This window comes from Selaginella moellendorffii, unplaced genomic scaffold, assembly GCF_000143415.4.
Source record: "Selaginella moellendorffii unplaced genomic scaffold, v1.0 SELMOscaffold_0, whole genome shotgun sequence".
NCBI lineage: Eukaryota > Viridiplantae > Streptophyta > Lycopodiopsida > Selaginellales > Selaginellaceae > Selaginella > Selaginella moellendorffii.
This window is the reverse complement of record NW_003314261.1, coordinates 856,545-878,062: the sequence shown is the minus strand read 5'-3', so window position 1 is coordinate 878,062 and position 21,518 is coordinate 856,545. Positions and strand designations below refer to the sequence as shown.

The 21,518-nt window shown below is 49.9% G+C and overlaps 6 protein-coding genes and 1 pseudogene across 6 annotated transcripts; 3 read left to right on the top strand and 4 right to left on the bottom strand.

The window, feature by feature from the left end:
* Window positions 1-4,123: 4,123 nt before the first annotated feature.
* LOC9663091 (pentatricopeptide repeat-containing protein At1g07590, mitochondrial) lies at window positions 4,124-6,116 on the bottom strand. Its single transcript, XM_024670009.1, has 3 exons — window positions 6,063-6,116; window positions 5,709-6,006; window positions 4,124-5,493 (listed from the first exon to the last, which is right to left on the bottom strand). Exons 1-3 carry the CDS (start codon window positions 6,110-6,112, stop codon window positions 4,198-4,200), a joined length of 1,644 nt encoding a protein of 547 aa, XP_024525777.1. The 5' UTR covers window positions 6,113-6,116; the 3' UTR covers window positions 4,124-4,197.
* Window positions 6,117-6,200: 84 nt separating this feature from the next.
* On the top strand, window positions 6,201-7,179 carry LOC112346655 (pentatricopeptide repeat-containing protein At2g35030, mitochondrial-like). Its single transcript, XM_024676139.1, has 2 exons — window positions 6,201-6,902; window positions 7,033-7,179. The coding sequence occupies exons 1-2, from the start codon at window positions 6,201-6,203 to the stop codon at window positions 7,177-7,179; spliced, it is 849 nt and encodes a 282-aa protein (XP_024531907.1).
* On the bottom strand, window positions 7,074-10,519 carry LOC9663090 (protein CNGC15b). The gene is made up of 8 exons (XM_024669990.1): window positions 10,412-10,519; window positions 9,806-10,349; window positions 9,505-9,717; window positions 9,128-9,441; window positions 8,964-9,075; window positions 8,668-8,904; window positions 8,071-8,614; window positions 7,074-7,404 (listed from the first exon to the last, which is right to left on the bottom strand). The coding sequence occupies exons 1-8, from the start codon at window positions 10,429-10,431 to the stop codon at window positions 7,256-7,258; spliced, it is 2,133 nt and encodes a 710-aa protein (XP_024525758.1). The 5' UTR covers window positions 10,432-10,519; the 3' UTR covers window positions 7,074-7,255.
* An 82-nt stretch (window positions 10,520-10,601) lies between these two features.
* LOC112344705 lies at window positions 10,602-12,423 on the bottom strand. The gene is made up of 3 exons (XM_024670016.1): window positions 12,236-12,423; window positions 12,065-12,161; window positions 10,602-12,014 (listed from the first exon to the last, which is right to left on the bottom strand). Exons 1-3 carry the CDS (start codon window positions 12,353-12,355, stop codon window positions 10,654-10,656), a joined length of 1,578 nt encoding a protein of 525 aa, XP_024525784.1. The 5' UTR covers window positions 12,356-12,423; the 3' UTR covers window positions 10,602-10,653.
* LOC9633293 lies at window positions 12,395-13,426 on the top strand. The gene has a single exon (XM_002960723.2). It carries the CDS (start codon window positions 12,423-12,425, stop codon window positions 13,212-13,214), a length of 792 nt encoding a protein of 263 aa, XP_002960769.1. The 5' UTR covers window positions 12,395-12,422; the 3' UTR covers window positions 13,215-13,426.
* A 4,068-nt stretch (window positions 13,427-17,494) lies between these two features.
* LOC9633291 lies at window positions 17,495-21,316 on the bottom strand (annotated as a pseudogene).
* On the top strand, window positions 17,562-18,503 carry LOC9633292 (pentatricopeptide repeat-containing protein At2g33760). The gene is made up of 2 exons (XM_002960722.2): window positions 17,562-18,043; window positions 18,182-18,503. Exons 1-2 carry the CDS (start codon window positions 17,562-17,564, stop codon window positions 18,501-18,503), a joined length of 804 nt encoding a protein of 267 aa, XP_002960768.2.
* Window positions 21,317-21,518: the final 202 nt, after the last annotated feature.

Below are 21,518 nucleotides of genomic sequence, written 5' to 3'. Positions count from 1 at the left end.
AGAGACAAGCTTCCACTCGGGCATTTGATCGAAGACGCTCAGTTTCCCCGATCCAGTCTGGCCCTTTTGGTTTCACGCAATGAATCTTCCATGCAAACCAATCAAAACACTAAAGGCATTTTTAGGGTTATATAATTGGTTTATGGAGTTTTAGGATAGGGTTAAGCTACGTCCTCGCCAGAGGATTATCTGGCGGAGCTTCTAAGGAATTTGCCGCCTTTTTGTGGAATGCAATGGACGGCAAAATGGCTGCTAGAGAGGCTGACGGTTGAAGACCTTGGATTCCATTACAAGCCGCTCGTTCCGAAGCTTGTTGAGCACGGATGCCTCCGTAGTGGCCACGAATGGAACAGAGCTCAGGCTTCAGGAAAGAAGATCCAGGAGGTCGATGTCACCTAAGCAGAAGAGAAGCCAAACCGACCGATCTACTTTCCTGATATCCCTTCAAATGCCCAGGACCTCTTCTCGAATCTGCAAAAAGCTCTCTTTCTTGGATGTATCACTTCAAAGGGAAATTGCGTTTCAAAAGGAGTTTGAGCAGTTGAGGAAGTGCATCGAAAAGTTGGGGGAGTCAAACGACTTTGTCTTTCTCATCGATAACTATCAGAAACTAGATGAACCCAGGGTGGCGGACATTAGAGGAAATATTGAGTCCGTTGAGAGTTTATGCTCCAAGACTCTTTGTCATGAGGAGTTTGTTAAGTGCCATAGATTGCCTTTTGTACCGAAAAATTGCAGTGTTCACGGTGGGGGAAGCTCAAACCTTTCTCGGTGCGCATGGAATTGCGGAGGGGAGCGATTTCCTATACCTGACCTGGAGGCTTCCTTTGCTCGTGTCCGAGTACGTCACTGCATCCAAAGCGAAGTGCGACTTTAAAGCTATGAAACAAGTCAAGGTCATGGTGACTGCTCTAGAAAGGATGGTGCGCGGTGCCTGCGGCCGATCGAATTGCTGCAGTTCAGGCGTTTGTTGTTTGTTCCAGAAAGGGTGGAGGTTGTTTGCTCAAGTTTCTTAATATGAGATGGGTTCTGGAAGGTGCCGAGGACACTACGATTCGTCTCCGATTTTGCAAGGGACATTCTGATCCAAACACTCGAAAAACTGTCAAATCAGTTTTGTGAAATGATCGTGATTGATTACACCAGTGAGATCGTCCTGGAGTGTAGAAAGTGAGCCCTGGCAAAGCACGTTTTCATCGATGTTGTCGGAGAGTTTTTTTCGTTTGAGGACATAGCAAAGGAAATTCCTTCCAAGCTGTCAACAGGGGTGTACATTGTACAATACAAAGTGTCTCGGGCTTGGAGTACCAGCTCAACAGTGCCTCTTGTCTTGGGCTCGAGCTCTGGCTCTGGCTCGGGCTCGGGCTCGGGCGGATGCAAAACTGGAAGCACCACTATCCCGAGCCCGAGCGTAACTGAATTAAGAAGTCCACCAAACGCCGACCACGATGTGGGGACAGCATGCAGAAGTTGGCAGCGAAGAAGAAGAAGGATTAAACTGTATCTGGATGAGCTTTCCCTTAATTCGAAGATTTCTTGTTCCCCAAGAGTTGGCACCACCACTCGGGCGAGAAATTCTCCGTGTCGATGTAGGGTGATGTCAAGGGTGACTGCTGCAGATCAAAGCTGATGGCTATAGAGTGAGTGCGAAAGAGAAAAGGGAGGTTACTTTCTCTGCAGTCGTACCTTTGCAGAAAGTTTCTCCAGTTTCTCGACGTCTGCGCGGCCTTCACAGCTCTCTCGGACGGCAGTGCTGTCTATTCGAGCGGCGAGAAGTTCGACGTCACTGCTGGAGCAGCGGCCATCAACATGTATGGAAAATGCGGAGATGTGTCGAGCGCGGCGGAGATCTTCTCGCAGTACCGGGCTTGGGAGTGGAGTTTGTTGGTGACATGGCCGACGAGCTCACGAGCTGTTCGAGCTGATTGAGCTTCACAATCCATGTTTTTGAAAGTGGAAACTGCAAAGAAAAGGATATATAAATGAATGCTCTAAGAAATGCCGCAAGGTCCAATGATCCGTTATCACCTCTGCTGGAGTGACTGCACAATGGCTTCAATGTCATTGCACTTCCTCTAGAAGTATGAAACTGGATAATCATCTTCAATGCAAAGTTGGACGCATCATACAACACTCATCCAAAGTCGGACAATATACTTGGAAGGAATCCAATCCTTGGTGGATCGAGTCAATCTTGGATTGGAAACAAATGCCATGAAGTGTGAAGTTTCTTAGGATTGAACCTCAAACTCGCATTTGGTTTTCTTAGCATAAAGTTTATTCTTGCGCAATCATTTGAAATGCCATTTGCAAATGTTCAAAGTGCTTGAGGATAGTCCGCAAAAACTTGATTCACAAGAGTACAGAAAGTTGGCATCACCACGTGGTATTGCATAATTGTTCCTCGCCATTACCTCGTTCAAGGCATAATAGTCGACACACCATCTTTTTTACATATGAACAAGACAGAGGCTCCAACCAAAGGGTGACTTCAAGGGGCAGATAAACGTTCAGTTGGCAAAACATCTAAGAACTCCAATAGTTTCTCAATTCTTCATTCTCCCAACTAACAGTATTTAAACTCAGTAATCCCACCCATCAAGAATTTGCACTTCAAAAACGAGAGGATTCCCTCTCAAAACGTTAAAAGCATACTTTTGAGTCAAAAAGTCAATGAAAGTCAGCTTAATCAACAAAATGCCAACAGAGTCAATTCAAAGTAAATGTAAGTTTCAAAGGCTATGTTAGACTTTCATTGACTACCCTTGACTGAGTTGAAATTAAGCTCAACTAATGAGTTGAGCTGAATTTTGGTCCATCTCTGTTTCTAGGATTGCTAGATAATTTTATTTGCATCCCATCAAATCTCTTATCAATTACATCAAACTCCACTATTTTCCAATAGCTGGTTGACCATGAAAACAGATTTCTCTATCCCCTTATCAGCATCTTATAGCAGCATGAGAGAATGAATCTTCTCCTCTTAATCCTTTCAATGCTTTAATATTTCCATACCTCTCTGGTTTCTTGCTAGAAGAAGAAATTTTGAAAAACTTCCTTCGGGACCATTCAATTTGCCAGTCATTACCTGCACTCCCTCACACTTTACTCCACAAACTTTCGCGGGCTGAGGATACGTTTTTAAACATCGTTGATTTATCCTTCCGCACTCAACAAAGTAAATGAGTGATATAGTGATTTAAGGCTTGGCATATTGTAATTACCTCAAAAAGAGCTGCCATAGAGAGTTTTTGCCTTTGAGATTGCTCTATTGATATTTGATAAATATTTTGTCAATGGAGCTTTTTATACTAAAAACCATATAGGTTCTATCCTATGTAGGTACATGATGACATTACTACTGCCATGATGTCCACTTTGATGATCACTGAGATTAATGTTTCAATGTCTCATCAAGCTTGTCGAAGGTAGCAGTTGTTGATCTGCTCAGGTCTCCAGGAATCACGCACCAATCAGTCAGGAATAGCTTGTATATAAAGTGTGATTTACATGTGAATTGCAACTTGTTTTCTCTTCATGGTATTTGAGCACAAGATTGTGGCTTGTTACTTTTCTTTTCTTTTTTCTGTTCCTGTTTCTTGCTCTCATTGCTGATGGAGCGATTGGCTGCTACCATTTTCGCAAATCTCCAGCCCTTTGATGGCTCAAGGAGTTTTTGGTACCAAATGACTCGATGTTTTTGTGTATATTTTTTTAGGACCCGGTCAAAAAGTGGAGAATACATGTACTTTAAAATAGTTTAAGTATTTGTTACGAAGAAAATGGAATATGCGGCATTGAGCTCGCAGCAGCGCAAGAACAGCAGCTCCGATCGCCCGGTTTCAAGCCTGGCTTTCGTGTCGGACGTGGTGGACAATAGGGGATCGATTACCGCCTCAAAATCCCGCTCTACTTCACCGCCCAGGATAGCTCGCCAAGTGGCTCGTTGGCAAGTTTGAGAAGACGCCGCTGTTGCAGGGAGTGTGCACCGCCTGCTGTTTTGCATTGACGATTGTTGTTTTGGAAAGGAGTTTAAAGAGGTCTTTAACAAACGATTGCCATGAACAATGATAAACTGCAAGACAAAGATCAAAAGAAGAAAGACACCCAAAAGACAAAGAAGTGGAACTAGAAGCTAGAAATCTCTCATTCTAACTTTGAAGCTTACAAGAAACACTAGTATAAACAAGCTAGACTTTAAACCAAAGATTGTAGAAACTCCCACTTTCCTTCAGGCCTCTTCTCTTGCTTGGATGATTCCTCGTTCTTCTTTTTCTTGTTCTTGCTCTTGTTCTTCTTACTCTCTGCTGATGGCTTGTCTTCCACCTTCTTCTCGACCTTCTTCTCGCTTTCTTCCATGATGACATCCTCCGATTCCGTAGGCTCTGGGAACCCCTCAATGACCTTCATGAGCTCGCGGGTCTCGTCGTTTGGATCGATCTCAAACCTGGCCAACATTCTCGGCCCCGGCCGCTTTCCCGCCGCGACGTAAACTTTGAGCATCTTGTTATAGAGGTAGACGTCTCCACGGTACTGGAACAGATAGGCACGGATCAACTTCTTGGTGGCGAGTGTGTCTTTTTTGCTCTCGAGCACCGGAAGGAGGCCCACAACTGCCTCGTAGCTCGGGCGGCTCGATCCGAGCTCCTCCATCTTCTTCAAAGCCTTGTCCGGGTCGTTTAAGGACAAGTATCCCTCCACCAGAGCGTTGCAAGGATAGAAGTTCCGGTACTGATCCTCGGCTCTCTCCTCCAAGAGCTTCTCCGCCTTGTCCATCATCCCCATCTTGGCGTACACGTCGAGCATCTTAAAGTACTGGTTTCTTCCCGGGATCACCTTGACCACCTCCACGGACTCCCGGAGTAGCTCCTCGGCTCTGTCCACGTCCCGGAGGTAGCCAAACGCGAGCATTGCACTGAAGTAACAGTTGCGAAAGGTCCCTCCCGGCTGGGCCCGTATGATGCTCCAGATGTTCTCGACTTTGTCTCGATCGCCCAAGTATCCATACATCTCCAGCATGTAGTTCCGGATCAATGGCTCTGCGGCACGCGGATCAATCTCTTCCAGAGCAGCTCGAGCTTCTTCCTCGATTCCTGGAAGACCCCCAACCCTCTTGTGGTACTTGAGAAGCATCAGCATGACGATCTCCAGAGTCGGCTTGACTCCCAGCTCCTTCATGTCGGTGTAAAGAGCCAGCATCTTCTCGTGCATGGCCAAGAAGGCGTACACGGAGATCATGGAGCTGTAGAGCGCTGGAGTGGTGGGCTTGAGATCTTTGATGAGAGAAAGTGCCTTGGACGCCGCGTTGATCCTTGTCAGAGCCCGGAGGTATGCAGCTACTACTTCCTCGTTGGACCGGAACTTCTCAGGGAGGGAATTGATTTTTTTCTGCCCTGCGAAGGACCCAAGCTTGCGAGTTGCAATGGTCACCTCCTGCTTGGCATCCTCGAGCGAGAAGACAAAATCAGTCCTCTGGCGAGCGAATTCCATCACCTGTTACAAACAAACTTTAGAGAACGAAAAACAAATCACAGTCACTCGACGAGAACACGCCAAAACTAAGAAGCGAGAAAATAAATCAATGCGCAAGAACAAAGAAACTCTATGACTAAGGAAACGAAGAAGAAGAAAGCACAGATACGAGAACAACACGCAGAAAATAAGAAGCAAGAAATGGAAGAGGAGAAAGAAAAGAAGAAAGTACTTACCCGCAATGCTGCGAGAAATCTCTTCTGGACACAAAGAGCTTCGATGACCTCGGAGATATTTCCCTGCGTGACAGTGTTGCCTTGGGCGGCCCATGCCTCGATCCTCCTCACAGAGAGATCGGGAGTCTTTAAGCACAGGCTAACGAGGCTGCCCTTCTCCTTCTTCCCTTCTTCCGGATCGTTGCCACTCTCATCTTCAACCTTGGCCCCCGCCTCTTCGGCATACGCTCTCCGGCAGCCAAGACTCGCAGAGGGATTTAGCCGCGGAGGAGCGAAAGAATGCTGGCCATTACTCCATCTAGAAGAGCGCGGGGATGAGATTGCAGCTAAAATGCGCCTGGGAATCGCCGTTACCTGGATGGCGCGGCGATGATTCTCCACGCCCTCGACACAGTAGCACGCATCGCGAGAAACAAAGAACCCTAAAAATGGGTTCAGGGTTTATGGCTTTAAAGCGGCTAGGGTTTAAACGATCTTCTCTTTCGAAATGGAATGGAGGAATTGGCAGCGCAGCTGCGATCGTGTGGGCGCACTCGCGATCTCGCCCATGCCCGGGCTCTCCACAATCGAATTCGCCACAGCAAGCATCGCAACAGTAGATTTCTCGCCAATCTTGTCGTGGAGATGTATGGGCGCTGCGGGAGCACGGCCGACGCCCTGGCCGCCTTCCAGTCGATCGACAAGCCCAATTCCTTCTCCTGGAACATCGTGATCGCGGCATTCGCCCACAACGGCCAGATTGACACCGCGCGCGCCCTCTTCGACCAGATGCCCGAGAGAGAGAGAAGCCAAGACCCAATCTCTTGGAATTGTCTCATCACTGCGTATGGCGAGCGCGATCGTCCGGGCGAAGCGCGTGAGCTCTTCGATCAAATGCCCTCTCGCGACACGATTTCCTGGAACGCAATGCTCGCAGCGTATGCCCAACAAGGGAATCTAGACGAATCTAAACTCCTCTTCGATCGCATGCCCAACAAGGACATTATCTCGTGGAACACCCTCATCTCTACGTACGGAAGAACTGGCCAGTTGGAAATGGCCCAAGCTACGTTCGACGCAATGGCTGTACGAAACTCTGTGACGTGGAACTCTCTCCTAGCAGCATATGCCCAGACCGGGCATCTACACAAAGCGGAATCTTTACTAGATTCCATGCCCGGGCATCTACGCGATGCTGTCACCACGACCATCATGGTAAACGCATATACCCAGGCAGGGAAAATCCAGGAATCTAGAAGAATATACACCAGCTGCCACAACAAAGATGATTTTACTTCCAGCGCTATGATACATGCGTATGCCCAACACGGGCATCTCCACGAAGCTAAGCAAATTTTCGACACATCTCCACACCACGACGTTGTCTCCTGGAACTCCATGCTTGGAGCTTACACCAAAAACGGCCACTTTCACGAAGCTTTGCTTCTCTTCCAAAAAATTCCCACCAAGGACGTTGTCTCCTGGAACTTGATGATTGTCACCTACTCTCAAACCGGCGATTTCGCCTCGGCGATTCGGTTCTTCCGCGCTATGGATCTCGATGGCGTTCATCCTGACAATGTAACTTTCCTCGCTGTGATAGAAGCCTGTGGAAGCCAAGCGGACCTGTTGCTGGGACGAGCAATCCACTCGGAGGTCTCCCACCCCGATATACTTCTCGTCAATGCCTTGATCGGGATGTATAGCAAGTGCTCGAGCTTGGAGGCCGCCAGAGAAATCTTCGTGTCCTGGCCTTGCAAAGACGTGGTGTTGTGGACGAGCCTTGTCTCGTCCTACGCTGAAAATGGTCGAGGGCAGGAGTCACTCCACCTCTTCCAATCGATGCAGCTCGATGGTATCAATCCCGACCAGGTGACTTTCATCGCTATCCTGTCCAAGTGTGCTCAAGCCGGCCTTCTTCACGCGGCTCACACCTTCTTCTCCTGTATCCCCGACCACGGCCTTGTTCCAGCGCTGGATCACTACGTCTGCCTGGCTGATGCTCTGGGACGATCTGGCTGGATAGAGCAAGCCTCGGAGCTTCTCGACTTAATGCCGTACGAACCCGACGCTGCCGCTTGGACGAGCCTTCTCTCTGCCTGTAACGTTCACCACCACACTACTTCCAGCATTGGTGGAGCAGCGGCTCTGCGAGCTTTGAGTCTACACCCGAGCGACGGCACTCCGTATCTCCTGTTATCAAACCTGCGCTCTCAAACTGTGACCTCGGTTGTCCAGAGTCACTCCTCGTAATCGGTCATAAAGTCTGGCTCGCTGGGCTTGTAAAGTAAACGAGCCGTGGCTCTGCTTGATCTCAACCGCTGGACACCCCGCATTGCGTTGACAGCAAACTTAGAGGCGAACAAGGCTGCTCCGAAGCTGATGGAAGTAGAAGTTTTAAGCGGTGCCCCTCCGTCGTCTATGAGACTGGATAGTAACTCGAGCTGCCGCTTTTGGTCTTGTTTCTTAACGTGACGTCTCCAGGCAGCTTGAATGTACTGAGCTGCCCAGGTACGCCACTGCTGCGAGTAGTAGCGTATCGTATGCTGGAGCTGCTTGCTGTGCATCCTTCGGAACTGACCGGCCACAAATCTCAAGTCCTCGGCTTTGAAAGAGAAACCTTCCACCTCTTTCAACGCTTTAACCGTCCGAGTCGAGGTCGGAAGGTTTTTCGGCTTTGGGAGCAAAGCCCAGGACAAGAGTTCTTCGCCACAGAAATCTCCCGGCCCCAGAATGCTCACGTTCAAAAAACCTGTGCGCCCTCCATCTGTAGTTACACTTTCCAAGTTTCCTCGGATAATAAACAGCATCTCGTTGACAGGATCACCTTCCCGAGTAATAAACGTTCCTTCGGTGTGAAGAGCAGAGGTAAGCCTCTCACACATAGCATCTAAAAGTCGTTCGTCCATGTGACTAAACAATGGGACCTGTAAACATCATGACTTAGCTCGAGATGAAAGTAGATAGCCAAGCAACTTACCCTGCGAACTAGATTCAGGCAGAGATGCCGCTTGATATCTCTTTTCAGGTCAACTGGTAAGCTTTGGACGAGCGCTTCTTCGTCAACTCCCCTTGTTGCCACCCATTTCTGCTGGTCATATCTCCGTACTCGATCACGTAGCTCAGGCGGCAATTGCCGGTGGCTCATCCACTGCTCTGTGTCACGACGTTTAAGCCTCATTTGTTCCAACCTCACTGTAACAGATTGCAAGTACGTCTGCATAAACACAAAAGAAGCTAAAAGAATGACGCTTTGAGAAAGACAGGGCAACCGACCTGCATGTTTCCAATGAGCAGAGCGAACAGAACTAATCCCAGGATCGCAATAACAATAGCAAACAGAATCTCCCAAACAAACGTACTTGTTTCCAGATTTTGACCCAGCGCACTACAGAGCGCACGTTCATTGTGAGTCTAAGAATATAAAAAGACGCTCATACCTCAGGTTACGCAATCCCCACCACAGACAGTAGAAATATTTCTTGAAGAACGCGGTGTTTGTTGTGATTCCGTTCTTGAGAGCTTCATTATAAATACCAAAGTTGAAGCTGTCCTGATCGGCGGAGCATCGTTGACTTATATCGGTCGAGCTGAGCCATTGATCCCGCTGCCCGGATAAACCATTTGTCCGACTTTGACAGTCCAGAAAGCGCTTGCACAAGTGTATACCAAAAGTGGTATCACGCCGGCATTCTCTACGCCAGCAAGTGTCCTGGCGTTCCACGGCTAGCAAGTACCACGTAGCGCCAAGTACCTGAATAAACAACAACGGTTTCCTTAAAGTTGGATGGATGTAGACGGCACGACACAGACTTACATGACTTGCGAGCATGAAAAGTATAAGATTGTATGCCGCTCCAGCCCACGGAGTCTCCAGCACCATTCCAGTGCTCTTGACCATCTTCATTGTTAACGGATAGATCCTGAGCAGCCGCGGGAGGTACTGGAAAAAGACCACGAATCTCAAGGCGGTCTTAGTGCTTGCTGCCGGTGTGCTCTTCAGAACTGGTATCAAAATCCAGATTATGAACTAGAACAAAAGTTTGGATTAGCCTTGCCAGTGAAAGAACGAAGAAAAGACAACTAAATGAGAGAGAGAGACAATAAAGACGGCAGACCTGTGGAAGAGGCAAGACGGCAACCAAGTCAAGCCAGAAGTTCCTGGTGAGATACTTCCTGGCAATTTGCTTCGTATCCACGACGAGCTCTCCTTTCCCAAAAACTTGCGAAGAGGGAGCGATGAAACCCATCCGGAACTCCAAAACCATGTGTAGAATGTAGAACAAGTCGGAGAGTGTTCGCAGAAGTGTCACGGCGATGGCGAGATCGGTCTCGATTCTCACGCAAATGCTCTTGCTCACCACCGGAAGGTAGAAGAAGAGTGGATCCACAAACACGGCGATCCAGCAGGAGATGACGAAGAATTTGTTCCACTGATGCACGAAATTGCTGCGTGGATCCAGGACCTTGGAATTCGGCAGCCTGTCATCCAGCTTAAAATCCGATGCCTCCATCACTTTGTCGAGATCCCACACCGCCGCGCCTGGAATCCCCTGGCTGTCCCACTTGTGCCTAAGAGCAGCATCATCCATGGGCTTGTAGTGCCCATTCTCGGCCGGGCGCACCGAATTCGAGACATCCGAGCTAAGATCGCTCGGGAACCTGACGGGCGAGAGGAGAATCGAGGGAAAAAATAAGCTTGAGATTCCAAGAATGTTCCCTACCTGACGAACGATCGCCCCATTTCTGATCGCCGATCAACAATGACGCGAATCCCCCGCCGAGAGGGCGCATCAAATCCTTGACCCCAGCGTCGCGATGAACCCTAAAGACCGCCCTGTTCACGATAATCAAAACACACGATGCCGGCACTTTTGTCCCAGTCCTTTCTAACCTTTAGGTAACTTGGGGAACTTGGGTAAATCCGACACATATCCAAGTTAAAAAAAATTTGATAGGTGATCGATCACTCGGGAATTTTCTCTAGAGCTCCATTCTCGCCCTCTAGATCTTTCGCCGGAGGAAGAGGATCGCCATCCTCTTTCACTCCTCCATCGCCACCATCGCCATCGCCATCGCCATCTTCTTCTTCATCGCCATCGCCATCGCCATCGCCCTCCTCCTCGTCGTCTCCTTCATCGTCTTCCTCATCCTCGTCCTCGTTCTCCTCCTCCTCTTCCTCCTCGTCCGAGTTTGCCCGGTACTCACTGTCCGCAACCTCGCGGGTGGCTTGCTCCTCGGCCCGCCGGAACCAGTCGGCGATGGCCTCCTTGTAAATCTTGGCCTTCTTCGCCTCTGGAACCTCCTCCTCCGCCTTCTCGATGCTCCCCTTCCTCTCCGACCAGGGAGGAATCGTCACCACCACAGCGCTCGAGTGAAACCACGAAACATCCACTTGCTCGGTCCGGTAGCGTCCACACTCCTTCCCAGTGATCCACGCAAAATTCCTCAAGCACCACTTCAAGTTGGCGTCCGTCTTGACACCGTCGCGACCTCTCGGGAGCTCCTCGCCTGCGGTGGTATCCCTGTCCAGATCGTCAAAGCCTTCCCGGAACTCTCCCAAGAATCCTGGAGCTTTCTCGCCGACGACCTTCCCCAAGTAGAGCAGTGCCGGGTTCTCGCTCTCGCTGTTCTTGTAGACTGGCTTGAGCTCCACTTCCAGCCCCGCTGCCTTTGCTGCCGCGAACAGCATGGCATCGGCCCCCTTGAGCAGCCAAGTCTTGTCATCCCTGAGACCATCGACTCTGAGCTCGTCGCTAACTTCGTACTGCTGCTGGCAAGCAAAACCCAGGACACCACCGTCGGGGTAGAAGTTTGCGTTGTTGGTGGCCTCGATCCAGAGCTCGTAGAGCGGCAGGGTGTGAGCGTCAACCAGAGTGTCGTTCACTCCTACCACTCTCTTTCTCTTGTTACTGTCCACCAGTCTGAAAAGCTTGTAAGTCAGTGTGATCTGGTAGCCCGAAGTTACCTCGGTGATCAAGTGGTCGCAACCGGCAATGAAAGCTACCCAGTGGATCGACTCGGTGGTGTCCCAGGTCGAGAAAGTATTGAGCTTGCTTCCGGACTTTCTCACCATGACCTCTCCGCCGGTGAAAGAGAATGGAAGTCCGACGATCAAGTAGCCAAAGACGTCGCCCTCTTCGTTTGGGAGCATCGAGTCATTGAGCTCTCGCTCGCCGCCGGTGACGATCACCGTGAGCTTGTGAAGCTGCGCGCGGAGGATGGTGCCGGGGCCGAGGAGCTTGGTGATCTCGTCCATGATGAAGAACTTGCCCAGATCGAAGTTTGTGGCGAAAGAATGGGGGTCGAGCTCGTGAACAAGGTGTCCTGGGAGTTTTTCTAGAGCTAGAATGGAAGAAAAGAGGATTTCTAACTACCTTCTTGGAGATTTGCGGTCTCGTCCAGGAGCTCCTCGATGCCGGTATCATCGTAAGGCTCCACGGGAAGATGGAGATGGCCGTGAGAATCGTTCTCCTGGACGATAGATCGATCGATGAGAAATATATTTTGGTAGACCGATCGATCGATCGATCGATATATTTTCGTACCTTCGTGTACCAGATCCCAATCCCTTCCTGTGGCAGCGGCAATGATCCGCCGCAGCAAAATCTCCCTTCGCTCTTCTTGATGGCGGAGTTGATGCCGCGGATGATGCTCGTCTCGTCCATCTGGCCTAAAACCCTAGAACATAAACCCTAAGGTGGAAAAAAAATCAAAATAAAAGGCTGGAGCAAAATGGCGCTTATTTTTGGCCATGGCCGCCTCGCGATCGCTCCTCCTCCTCCTCCTCCTCCTCCTCTCTCTCCACGCGCGGAGAATCTCAATCGAGCCGGTCAGATCCGGCGCACGGTTCTCACCGATCGCAATCGCACCAAGCTCAACATCGCTCCAGATCGCGATTTCTACGCATTCCCCAGGCTCGTCACGCACGTCGACGATGGATTCATCCGGGAGCTCACGGATGTCTACCGGCAGCGCATTCCAGCGGGATCCGAGGTCCTGGATCTCATGAGCTCCTGGGTGAGCCATCTTCCCCCGGAATTCTCCTACAAGAGAGTCGTCGGCCATGGCCTCAATGCCCAGGAGCTCCTCAAGAACAAGCGCCTGGACGATTTCTTCGTCAAGGACCTCAATCGCGATCCATCCTTGAGCGGAATCGCGGCCGAGAGCTTCGATGCCGTGGTGTGCGCCGTGAGCGTGCAGTACCTGGAGCAGCCGGAGAAGATCTTCGCGGAGATTCTTAGGGTTCTTCGCCCCGGGGGAGTGTGCATCGTGAGCTTCAGCAATAGGATGTTCTACGACAAGGCAATCGCGGCGTGGAGGGATGGGAGCGATTACTCGAGGATCCAGCTCGTGGTCCAGTACTTCCAGGCCGTGGCTGGATTCACGCAGCCGGAGATCATCAAGAGGATTCCCGGAATGGTGGACGATTCGACTCTCATCTCTCGCCTCCTCAATTTCTGGCGAGCGCCAGGGAAAGATCCATTCTACGCTGTGATCTCCTACAGGAACATCAAGCCAGCGTGATACTGGAGGCGCAATGCTAGATCACCCCTTCGCGATCGATCGATCAACCGGAGTTTCGCATAAGATTTTGCAAAAAAAAAAATTACCATTAAAATTTTACAAAACTCCAGGGGTCGGAATATGACTTATACTTCGAGACACACAGACGGGTCATCAGACGCATACTCTACGACCCAAGAAGTACATGTTTACAAAACGCGGCACTATTTAAAGAGATGAGCTTCATTGACGCTTGGGCATGTGGGATAATTGTGCTTTGCCCTAGACCTAAGCAGGGCAAAGTCATCAAAATATGGAATATGCTGATTTTTAAATTGTCAGTTTTTAAAATTGATTGGGTCAAGAAGCTCCCATCCAGCTGTCAAAAATGGAATGGCTGAAATATGTTCTATCGGAGAGCAGCCTCTAAACCCGCCTGGATTTTCCCGAGTACGTGAAATTGCTCAAGAAATGTGGCCAAGAGAGGGCTTTGGCCGACAGGGATCACGCCAACGACGAGGACGACACCAATATGATCATCCAAATGTATGGGAGATGGGGAGATGCAAGAGGCCCGAGGATGCCCGCTAGGTCTTTGATCGAATCAAGCAGCGCAACACCTTCTCCTGGAGCAACCTCGTCGAGTGCTACGTCCAGAATGCTATGTACCAAGGAGGCACTGGAGATTTACAAGGAGATGGTAAGAGAAGAGATCTCCATCGACACTTACACACTTTCCCCCGGCTTTTCACCCCTTCTTCGTCCAAGAGCTTGCATGCCGCCAGGGCCTTTCGGTCCATGGCAGCTATGCGAGACATACTGGAAGACGCGATCACAGGGGCTGGAGCCGGATGCTTTCACGTACGTAGCAATCCTTGGAGCTTGCTCAGTCCGGATCCTTTGCGATAACGGCAAGCACATCCACAAGTCACATACTTGAGAGCAAACAACACTTTGGAAACATAAGTGTGAGGAACACGCTCCATCACCATGTATCCGAAGTGTGGACTCCAAGAGCTTGTTCCTCACCCTGGAGTTGTAAACTGGAATTTGTTCATAAGCCCGCGAGTATCGACGCTGAGGATCATCAAAAACTTGAGTTTTCCAACAGTATGACAGTCCGAGCATGGCGTCCAAGATCATAGACTGGCATATTATTGCCCGAGATGGAACTCGGTTTCATCACTTTGATATAGAATTTGCTCTACTGTCTCTCTTTCTTCTGGGATTTTAAGTTTCAGTGATCGAAGATCAAATAGAGATCTCGTCAACCAAAGGGGGAACTCTGCAACATCGGACGTTGGAAAAACCATTGTACGGCAAGACACAAAGAGAAGCAGTGCTCATAGTCACTGCTGTTTCTTGCTCATCACCATTTAAAAGGAAAAAAAAAAAAAACGAACCATAATGATGGCATGAGTAATTTCTTGACAGAAGAAGAAATCCTGGAAAACTGTAATTAGCTCCGAGAGAGCTGCCAGAGAGATTTTTAAGCTCCATTCCCTCGAGCTTGCTTCTAAAGCTCCATTGACCGGAGTTTCCCCGGCATGTAATATCTCACGTTATAAACCCCGGCCAACCTCAAAATGTCCACTATCGCTTGCACAAACTCGTCGACATTAGCCAGCATGTAAGTTATCACGTCCATGTTCATGCTGCAGAAGGACCGGACTCCTGCGTTCGTCACAGAGGGATCGAGCAAAACGGTGTTGCTCCTCTCGTCTCTGGAAATTACTTTGGAGACCACTACAATGGTATAGCTTTCAGCCAATACACTCCAGAAGTGAAATTTTACAGGAAACTTATCAACAAATTCGCTGGCTGGACGTCCAAGGTTTGGAGAAGCAATAAGATCAAAACAGGCACCTCTTTTCAATCTTGCAAGACCGGCGCAAGAACACTCTGGATAGTTTTGACCACCGCCAAAAGGATCTTAACCACAAAGCGTATTCCGAGTTAGGGTTTGCGATGGAGAGGATGAGCCCAAGCATTAGGGAGGCGCTCAAATTAGCAGAGGCGTGAGGCACTGAAGAGCTACGAGGAGCAGTCCGGCTGTCAAGGCTGCCCGGTCAAGGAAAGAATCGGCCGACAAGAAGAAAGGATTGGAGGCGCCCAACCCGGAGCCCGAGGTATCAGAAAAAGCTCCGCAAGAACTCCTTCCCAGGTATGACAAGCTGGACTGTGTCAAGGAGGTAAGATGATCTTGGGTAGTTTCCAATAGGATGTTTAGCGATCGCTGAAGGATTGCAGGTAGTGATCACCTCCTCCTCCATTAGCGATTCCCGCGTCGGTAAGGGCAGGGATATACAGGGACCGGATTTTTTTTCTTGTGAAAGATCTTGCTCGCATCATATGCCCCAGCGAGTACGTCAAAGGCCTTGGACGGAATCGAGAAAAGCACCATCAGCCTTGATCGGAGCATTGCGTCCTGAGTCGAGGATCACCATTTGCGCACGAATTGGAGCGCTCGCTTGATCTCGGCTCGGATGCGAACTTGAGTTGCCTGCTCGTCGACATCAGCAGCTTGGAAGATGCTTGTGAGATTGGCTGGAAGGCGTTGACTTCGACACACGGTGGCGGTGCTAAGCGTCCTGGAAGTGAAAGAGAGCTCCTCCACGAGAGATGCTGGCAAACGGACGTCTTGGTCGGGACCGTGGCGTTGGTCTTTGATTTATTTAGCGAGGTGTACAGGTCCGCACGCTAATGCTAATGAAAATGGTAAGAAATCTTAATCTACAAAGGAATAGCAAACTTACCAAATCAGTGGCATCCGGAAACAAGTGTAAGACTTGCGAGTAGTAATCCTGATCGATTAGATTGTTACGTCTCATGTTCAAGAGTCTTTCTCCAAGACGTACTTTCGTTATACGAGGAATGTCGTCCTCTACAAACAGGGTATAAACACAAATAAAACATTAGAAATAAAATTCAAACCTGTCATCCAGGTGTACGATGTTAGAGGAGCCCGTCTTGAAAGGTAATATACGAAGCAGCTTTCGATGTAAAGTGAATCGAGCCAGGGTGCCGCATCATAGACATCACTCACGAAATCCGTGTAGATTTGGTTGGGGGGCGCTGAAAAGAACGAGTAATCCAGATTCAAGCAGTACTCGCCATCGTGAGATAGTGTTCGGAAGAAGAACTTCGCGAAATCGTAGAAATTGACGTGAGCGTCAGTGGGAAGAGTGATACCGAGGCTGAAGAGTCCTGTACTATGCCGGAATATCACGGTGAAGAAAATAGCCACCTGAAAGTCCACAGGTAAGAAGCCATGCAAGACCTTTCTGAAATATCCACCTCATAGTCTACAGGTAAGAAGCCATTTCGCATTTCTCTAAAAAAACGTTTAAAAGATGCCGTTAAAGCCTGCGACATAGAGAATTATTTTAGTTCACGTAGAGAACCAGTTTTGAGTAAGAAGACTTACTTCTCTCCATCCTCGATCATCAGTGGCAAGCGCATTGAAAAGGGGGGCATAATCCCATGCCGGATCCGGAGCAGCATTTAGTAATACGATCCAGATGACTTCCAGCTAAGAACATTTACAAATGTTTGATAAGTAAAAATGATTGAGCTCATACCTTCACGGCCATTGAGAGACTGAGGCCTAGAACTCGTCCACTGGCAGCGAGAGTCTCAGCACCTACATCGGTGTGTGCTGCTATGAAGAAATCATTGATCCTCCTCTGCCTCCTTTCGGTTGCCTCGTCCTGCCTCTGGCGCACGCGTTGGAAGAAAAGCGTGGCCACGACCGCCAAAATGGAGACAGCAACAAACAACGCCATCGCTATACTGAGGGAGTTTGTCTCCGGTGTATGCCCTCCATGGCCAGATGGTGGCTTTTGAGCCAGAGAAGGGCCGAAGAGAGGTCCCAAGAGTGCAGGAGCAGCAACAGACCCAAAGATCTCCTGTGAAAATTCACCAAGAACCGGGTCTGAGCCTCGATTAACCAGTCCGAGCCTGTTACCTTGCCTTGAGCTGGATCGTGGCGTGTCGACGGCGGCAATGCGCCAGGATTCATCTGAAATAGGCACGAAATATGTCACTGACGATGAATCATGGCCTGGAAAACCTTGGATCGATGCATTGGCGCTGTCGCTGCCGATCGGAGCTACACTTGGTGTCGTCCTCTGAATTTTGCCCCGAAATATCATCCAGCGATTGATCAAAGCTGCGATTTACCGGTCGATCGCGGCGCGTCGATGAAAGCCAGGAGCTTCCAAGGTAGAACCCTAAAGCTATAAGGAACCCCGAAGTTTAAAATCTTTGGGCGGGCAAGTGATGAGCTGGGCAGACACGTAAGCAAAACGTGGCTGTCGCCGTGGCTTATATTATCAAAGCTCTGCGAGTTAGGGTTTGAGATGCTAAATGTCTGCCTCTGTTTCTAGGGCTGTCTTGTGGACGACGCGATCCAGCAGCAGCATACTGGCGAAGGCGATCCTCGATATCTTCATCACCTCCAGCAGGCCAAGAGCGTCTTTGATCGAATGCCCGAGTGGAGGCCGCGATCATCTCTTGGAACTCAATGCTGGCGGGGCTGGGATCCAACGGGGAGGTCGCAGGACGTTTGAACTGCGAGCCGGAGGAGAGCTCCGAGATGATCGCGGCCTACGCTCGCCACGGGAGCTTCTCTCGAGCTCTGAGCCTGATCAAGCGGATGGACTTGGAAGGCTAGCCTCCAAACCGCGTGGATCACCATCCTCGACTGGTGATCCCCGCCATGGAAGGCTGCTTCACGAAGAACTGGAGCTCTCGCTTGATCTCTGCTCGGACGCAGACTTGAGCCATCAACATGTATGGGAAATGCCACAGCTTGGAAGACGCTTGCGAGTCCTTCGAGAAGAGCACTGGTGGTCGGCATAGCTGGACAATCGACGTCCACGACACGAGGCTCTTCTCCGGCAAGGCATCGAAGACGAGCTTCGACCTTCTAGAACCATCTTGTGGAAGCTCTCAATCGCTCTCCGGTTTTTTTGAGCCCCGGCCAGTGTGTCGAGCGCGGCGGAGATCTTCTCGCAGTACCGAGCCTGGGAGTGGAGTTTGGTGCTCTGCACGACCATGGTGGCGGGCTTTGCTCGAAACGGACATGGCCGACGAGCTCACGAGCTGTTTGAGTTGACTGAGAGTCAAGGACTAGAACTGGACGTTGTCAGCTTCACCACCATTCTTGCTGCGTGCAGCGCTGCCGGGCTGCTCCACGATGGTCGCGGGTACTTTGTTTCCATGAGAGGGGACTATGCTCTCGCTGCCACCATGGATCACTACGTTTGCGTGATCGATCTGCTAGCAAGATCTGGCCGAGTTGACTAGGGCCTAGCTTTGCTGACAACCATTCCTTTTGAGCCTGATGGAGTCTCGTGGGTGACTGTGTTGAGCAGCTGCAAAACTCATGGCGATGTTGATGTGGCTGCCGGAGCTGGATTGGAATCATAAAATGCCCAGAGTGAAATCACGACAGAAAAGAAACAGAGTGTAAAACGCACCTACCAAGTCGTCGTCCTGGTCCTGGAAACCACAGTGCTTGTTGGATTGACGCTTTCCTTTTGTACAGTCAAAGGCGTGAAATAGTGCTCTGAGGTCGTGTTACTGGTGCTGGTGTTCTCAGTCGCAGCCTCAACAGGCTTTGAGAGTGCGGCTTCGTGAACTGCTTGCCACAATTCTTTGAAATCATCTGGAATATAAAAGCCGGCATAGTCGATATATAAGACATTGCATTTTAGAATACCTTCGTAGTCCTTGTGGTCAGAGAAAGCCAGTGAAGACGGGCGGAGGTCCAAATCATCGTCGTCACCACCTTTGTGCAAAAGAGAAAACGGCGAAAACAGTGTTGGCAGCTGAGGAAGCTTTAGTGTCGGGCTTGGAGGTGCCAGTTCTAGAGGTCCAGGAGTGCCTCTATCGTCAGCAACACAGTCCGAAGTCACGTCCTGCTAAAGCTAGTCAGAACATGGCTCAAACAAGGTGGTCACGTACTTGAGAGGAAAGTGCAGAGTCAGAATACACGCTATACCCAGCGAAAACAGCTTGAGAGGCAGAAGAAACCGCAGAGTGATTGACATGTTGACGGACTTTGTTAATGTTTGCTTCCATTCCTGGAGTGGTTTCCTTTAGCTGCGAAATGAGCACCTGAAGAATAAGTCCTTTTTAAACAAACAAATAACCGCAAGAAGAATCTAATACCTGCATATTTGAGATGTGTTGTTTTTGCTCCGCTAACGTTGCCCGTAATGCTTGTGTGTCCCTCACAAGCATCCACCGCATTTATAAGATTAGGAAGTGCCTTCGTGACTGTACGACAATTCCAGTCATGTAAGCAAGTTAGACACAGCTAAAGTTTTTACCAGCTTTTGAGCTTGTTTGTGTATGCGTTGCAAAGCATGGGTCCACCGTCTAATAACTTCAGCAACATCAAGCGGGCTCGACCCTTTAACTGCCCTGTCTGTTCTGGCTTCGTCGTCACTCTCCTGCTTTTCTAGTTGCCGATTGCAGTCCTCGTCATTGGAGCTCACGAACTTGGAATGACATTCATCCCTCGGTGGATGGTCACACGCAAAGCCGATCCATCTATAAGCACAGCGTCAAACAAAATCCAGGAACCAAAAGATTAAACACCTGTGGTCACGATGAGCAATCAAGTCTTCTATAGGGCCGCTTGCTAGTTTGTCGTGCCTCTCTACAATCAACACAAAATCAGACAAAAATAAGAACATAAAAAAATCCAAGAATTACGAACTGACCAGTATGTTTTAGAAGAGACTCCCAATGCGTTGTAGCTCGAGACGCTGACAGTAATTTTTGATTTGCAAATGCTCTAGAACTTTAAAGCTCCTGCATTTTCTCCAGCTCTTGATGTAAATAAGCCTCCGTTCAGTGTAATCGAGGCGCTGAAAGCTTTCAAGCTCATGGACTTGGCCGGCCTGGGAATGGACGGTGTCGCTCTGGCTTGCATCTTCGATGCGTGCGCGGCCTTCACAGCTCTCTCGGACGGCAGTGCTGTCTCTTCGAGCGGCGAGAAGTTCGATGTCACTGCTGGAGCAGCCGCCATCAACATGTATGGAAAATGCGGAGATGTGTCGAGCGCGGCGGAGATCTTCTCGCAGGACGGGGGAGTGGAGTTTGATGGTCTGCACGACCACAGTGGCGACCTTTGCTCGAAACGGACATGGCCGACGAGCTTGCGAGCTGTTTGAGTTGACTGAGCTTCAAGGACTAGAACTGGACGTTGTCAGCTTCACCACCATTCTTGCTGCGTGTAGCGCTGCCGGGCTGCTCCACGATGGTCACGGGTACTTTGTTTCCATGAGAGGGGACTATGCTCTCGCTGCCACCATGGATCTCATGTCATGAGCTAGACTGGACCACAACGCTTGTTTATGCATGGCCGCAGACGCACCTTGCAGGAAACGCCTACGCTCTAGAGCAATACGTGCCTGCAAAAACACGCAAGTTCCAACAATCTATCAATGAACACTCCACCTTTGTCACGGCAAGGAGAGCTGATGCATGTGAATTTTGCGTGATGAATTCCGTGAACGACGCTGGCAAGGGGTTCTCGGCAACATCCGCTGGGAAGTTCCGTCGATGAACTTCTCGCAGAGCGTGGGCCGAGAGCTGCCATAATAGCTCCACAAATCTAGAGAAGGAAAAACGAAAAAAATTCAATCATAGGAACCACGGAGGCAAAACAAGACCCACCTCTGACCACAGCATGTAGCTAGCGAGGAAACCCGAGAGCTACTCCGAGGTAAAGCCCCTTGAGCCTCTAGCTCGTTGATAAGACCCTGGACAATCTGCAAAGAAAGGAATTTCCATCCCTTTGAGGACTCTAACACGAACCGGAAACACAGCGAAAGCATGCGTATTAGTCGCAAGAGTGTGCCGCGTCGAAAATCGGCCAGACACCGGCGAAATCCTGCGAGATCGAGCGTGAGCGCCTCAACTCAACCTACATTCTCGCTGGCCGCCAAGGTGAGGAAGAAGGCGACGGTCCCGAGGAGAAAATGTAGCAGGGCTTGGAATGCCGGAAGAGGCCAGCTCGCGATCCAGCGCCTTGCCCTAGAATGCTGGCATTCCGTAGAGCGCCGCTTCCATCTCTCCTTCTTGGAGAGAAGACCGCGATTCTCCATCACCGCTCAAATCAAAGCGTCCCTAGCAAAGACTCAGTGCAAAGCCAAAGAGTCCCTGGATGATGTGGCCATTTTTAACGGGAGGAATGGTTGTTTAATTGGACCGTTTGATCTATATGTGGTCCGACGGCTGTGAGGAGAGGCAGCTGGTGCACTGCGAGAGGGGGGGATGGCTGCTGCTGGCGTTCATTCTCGCCAGCTT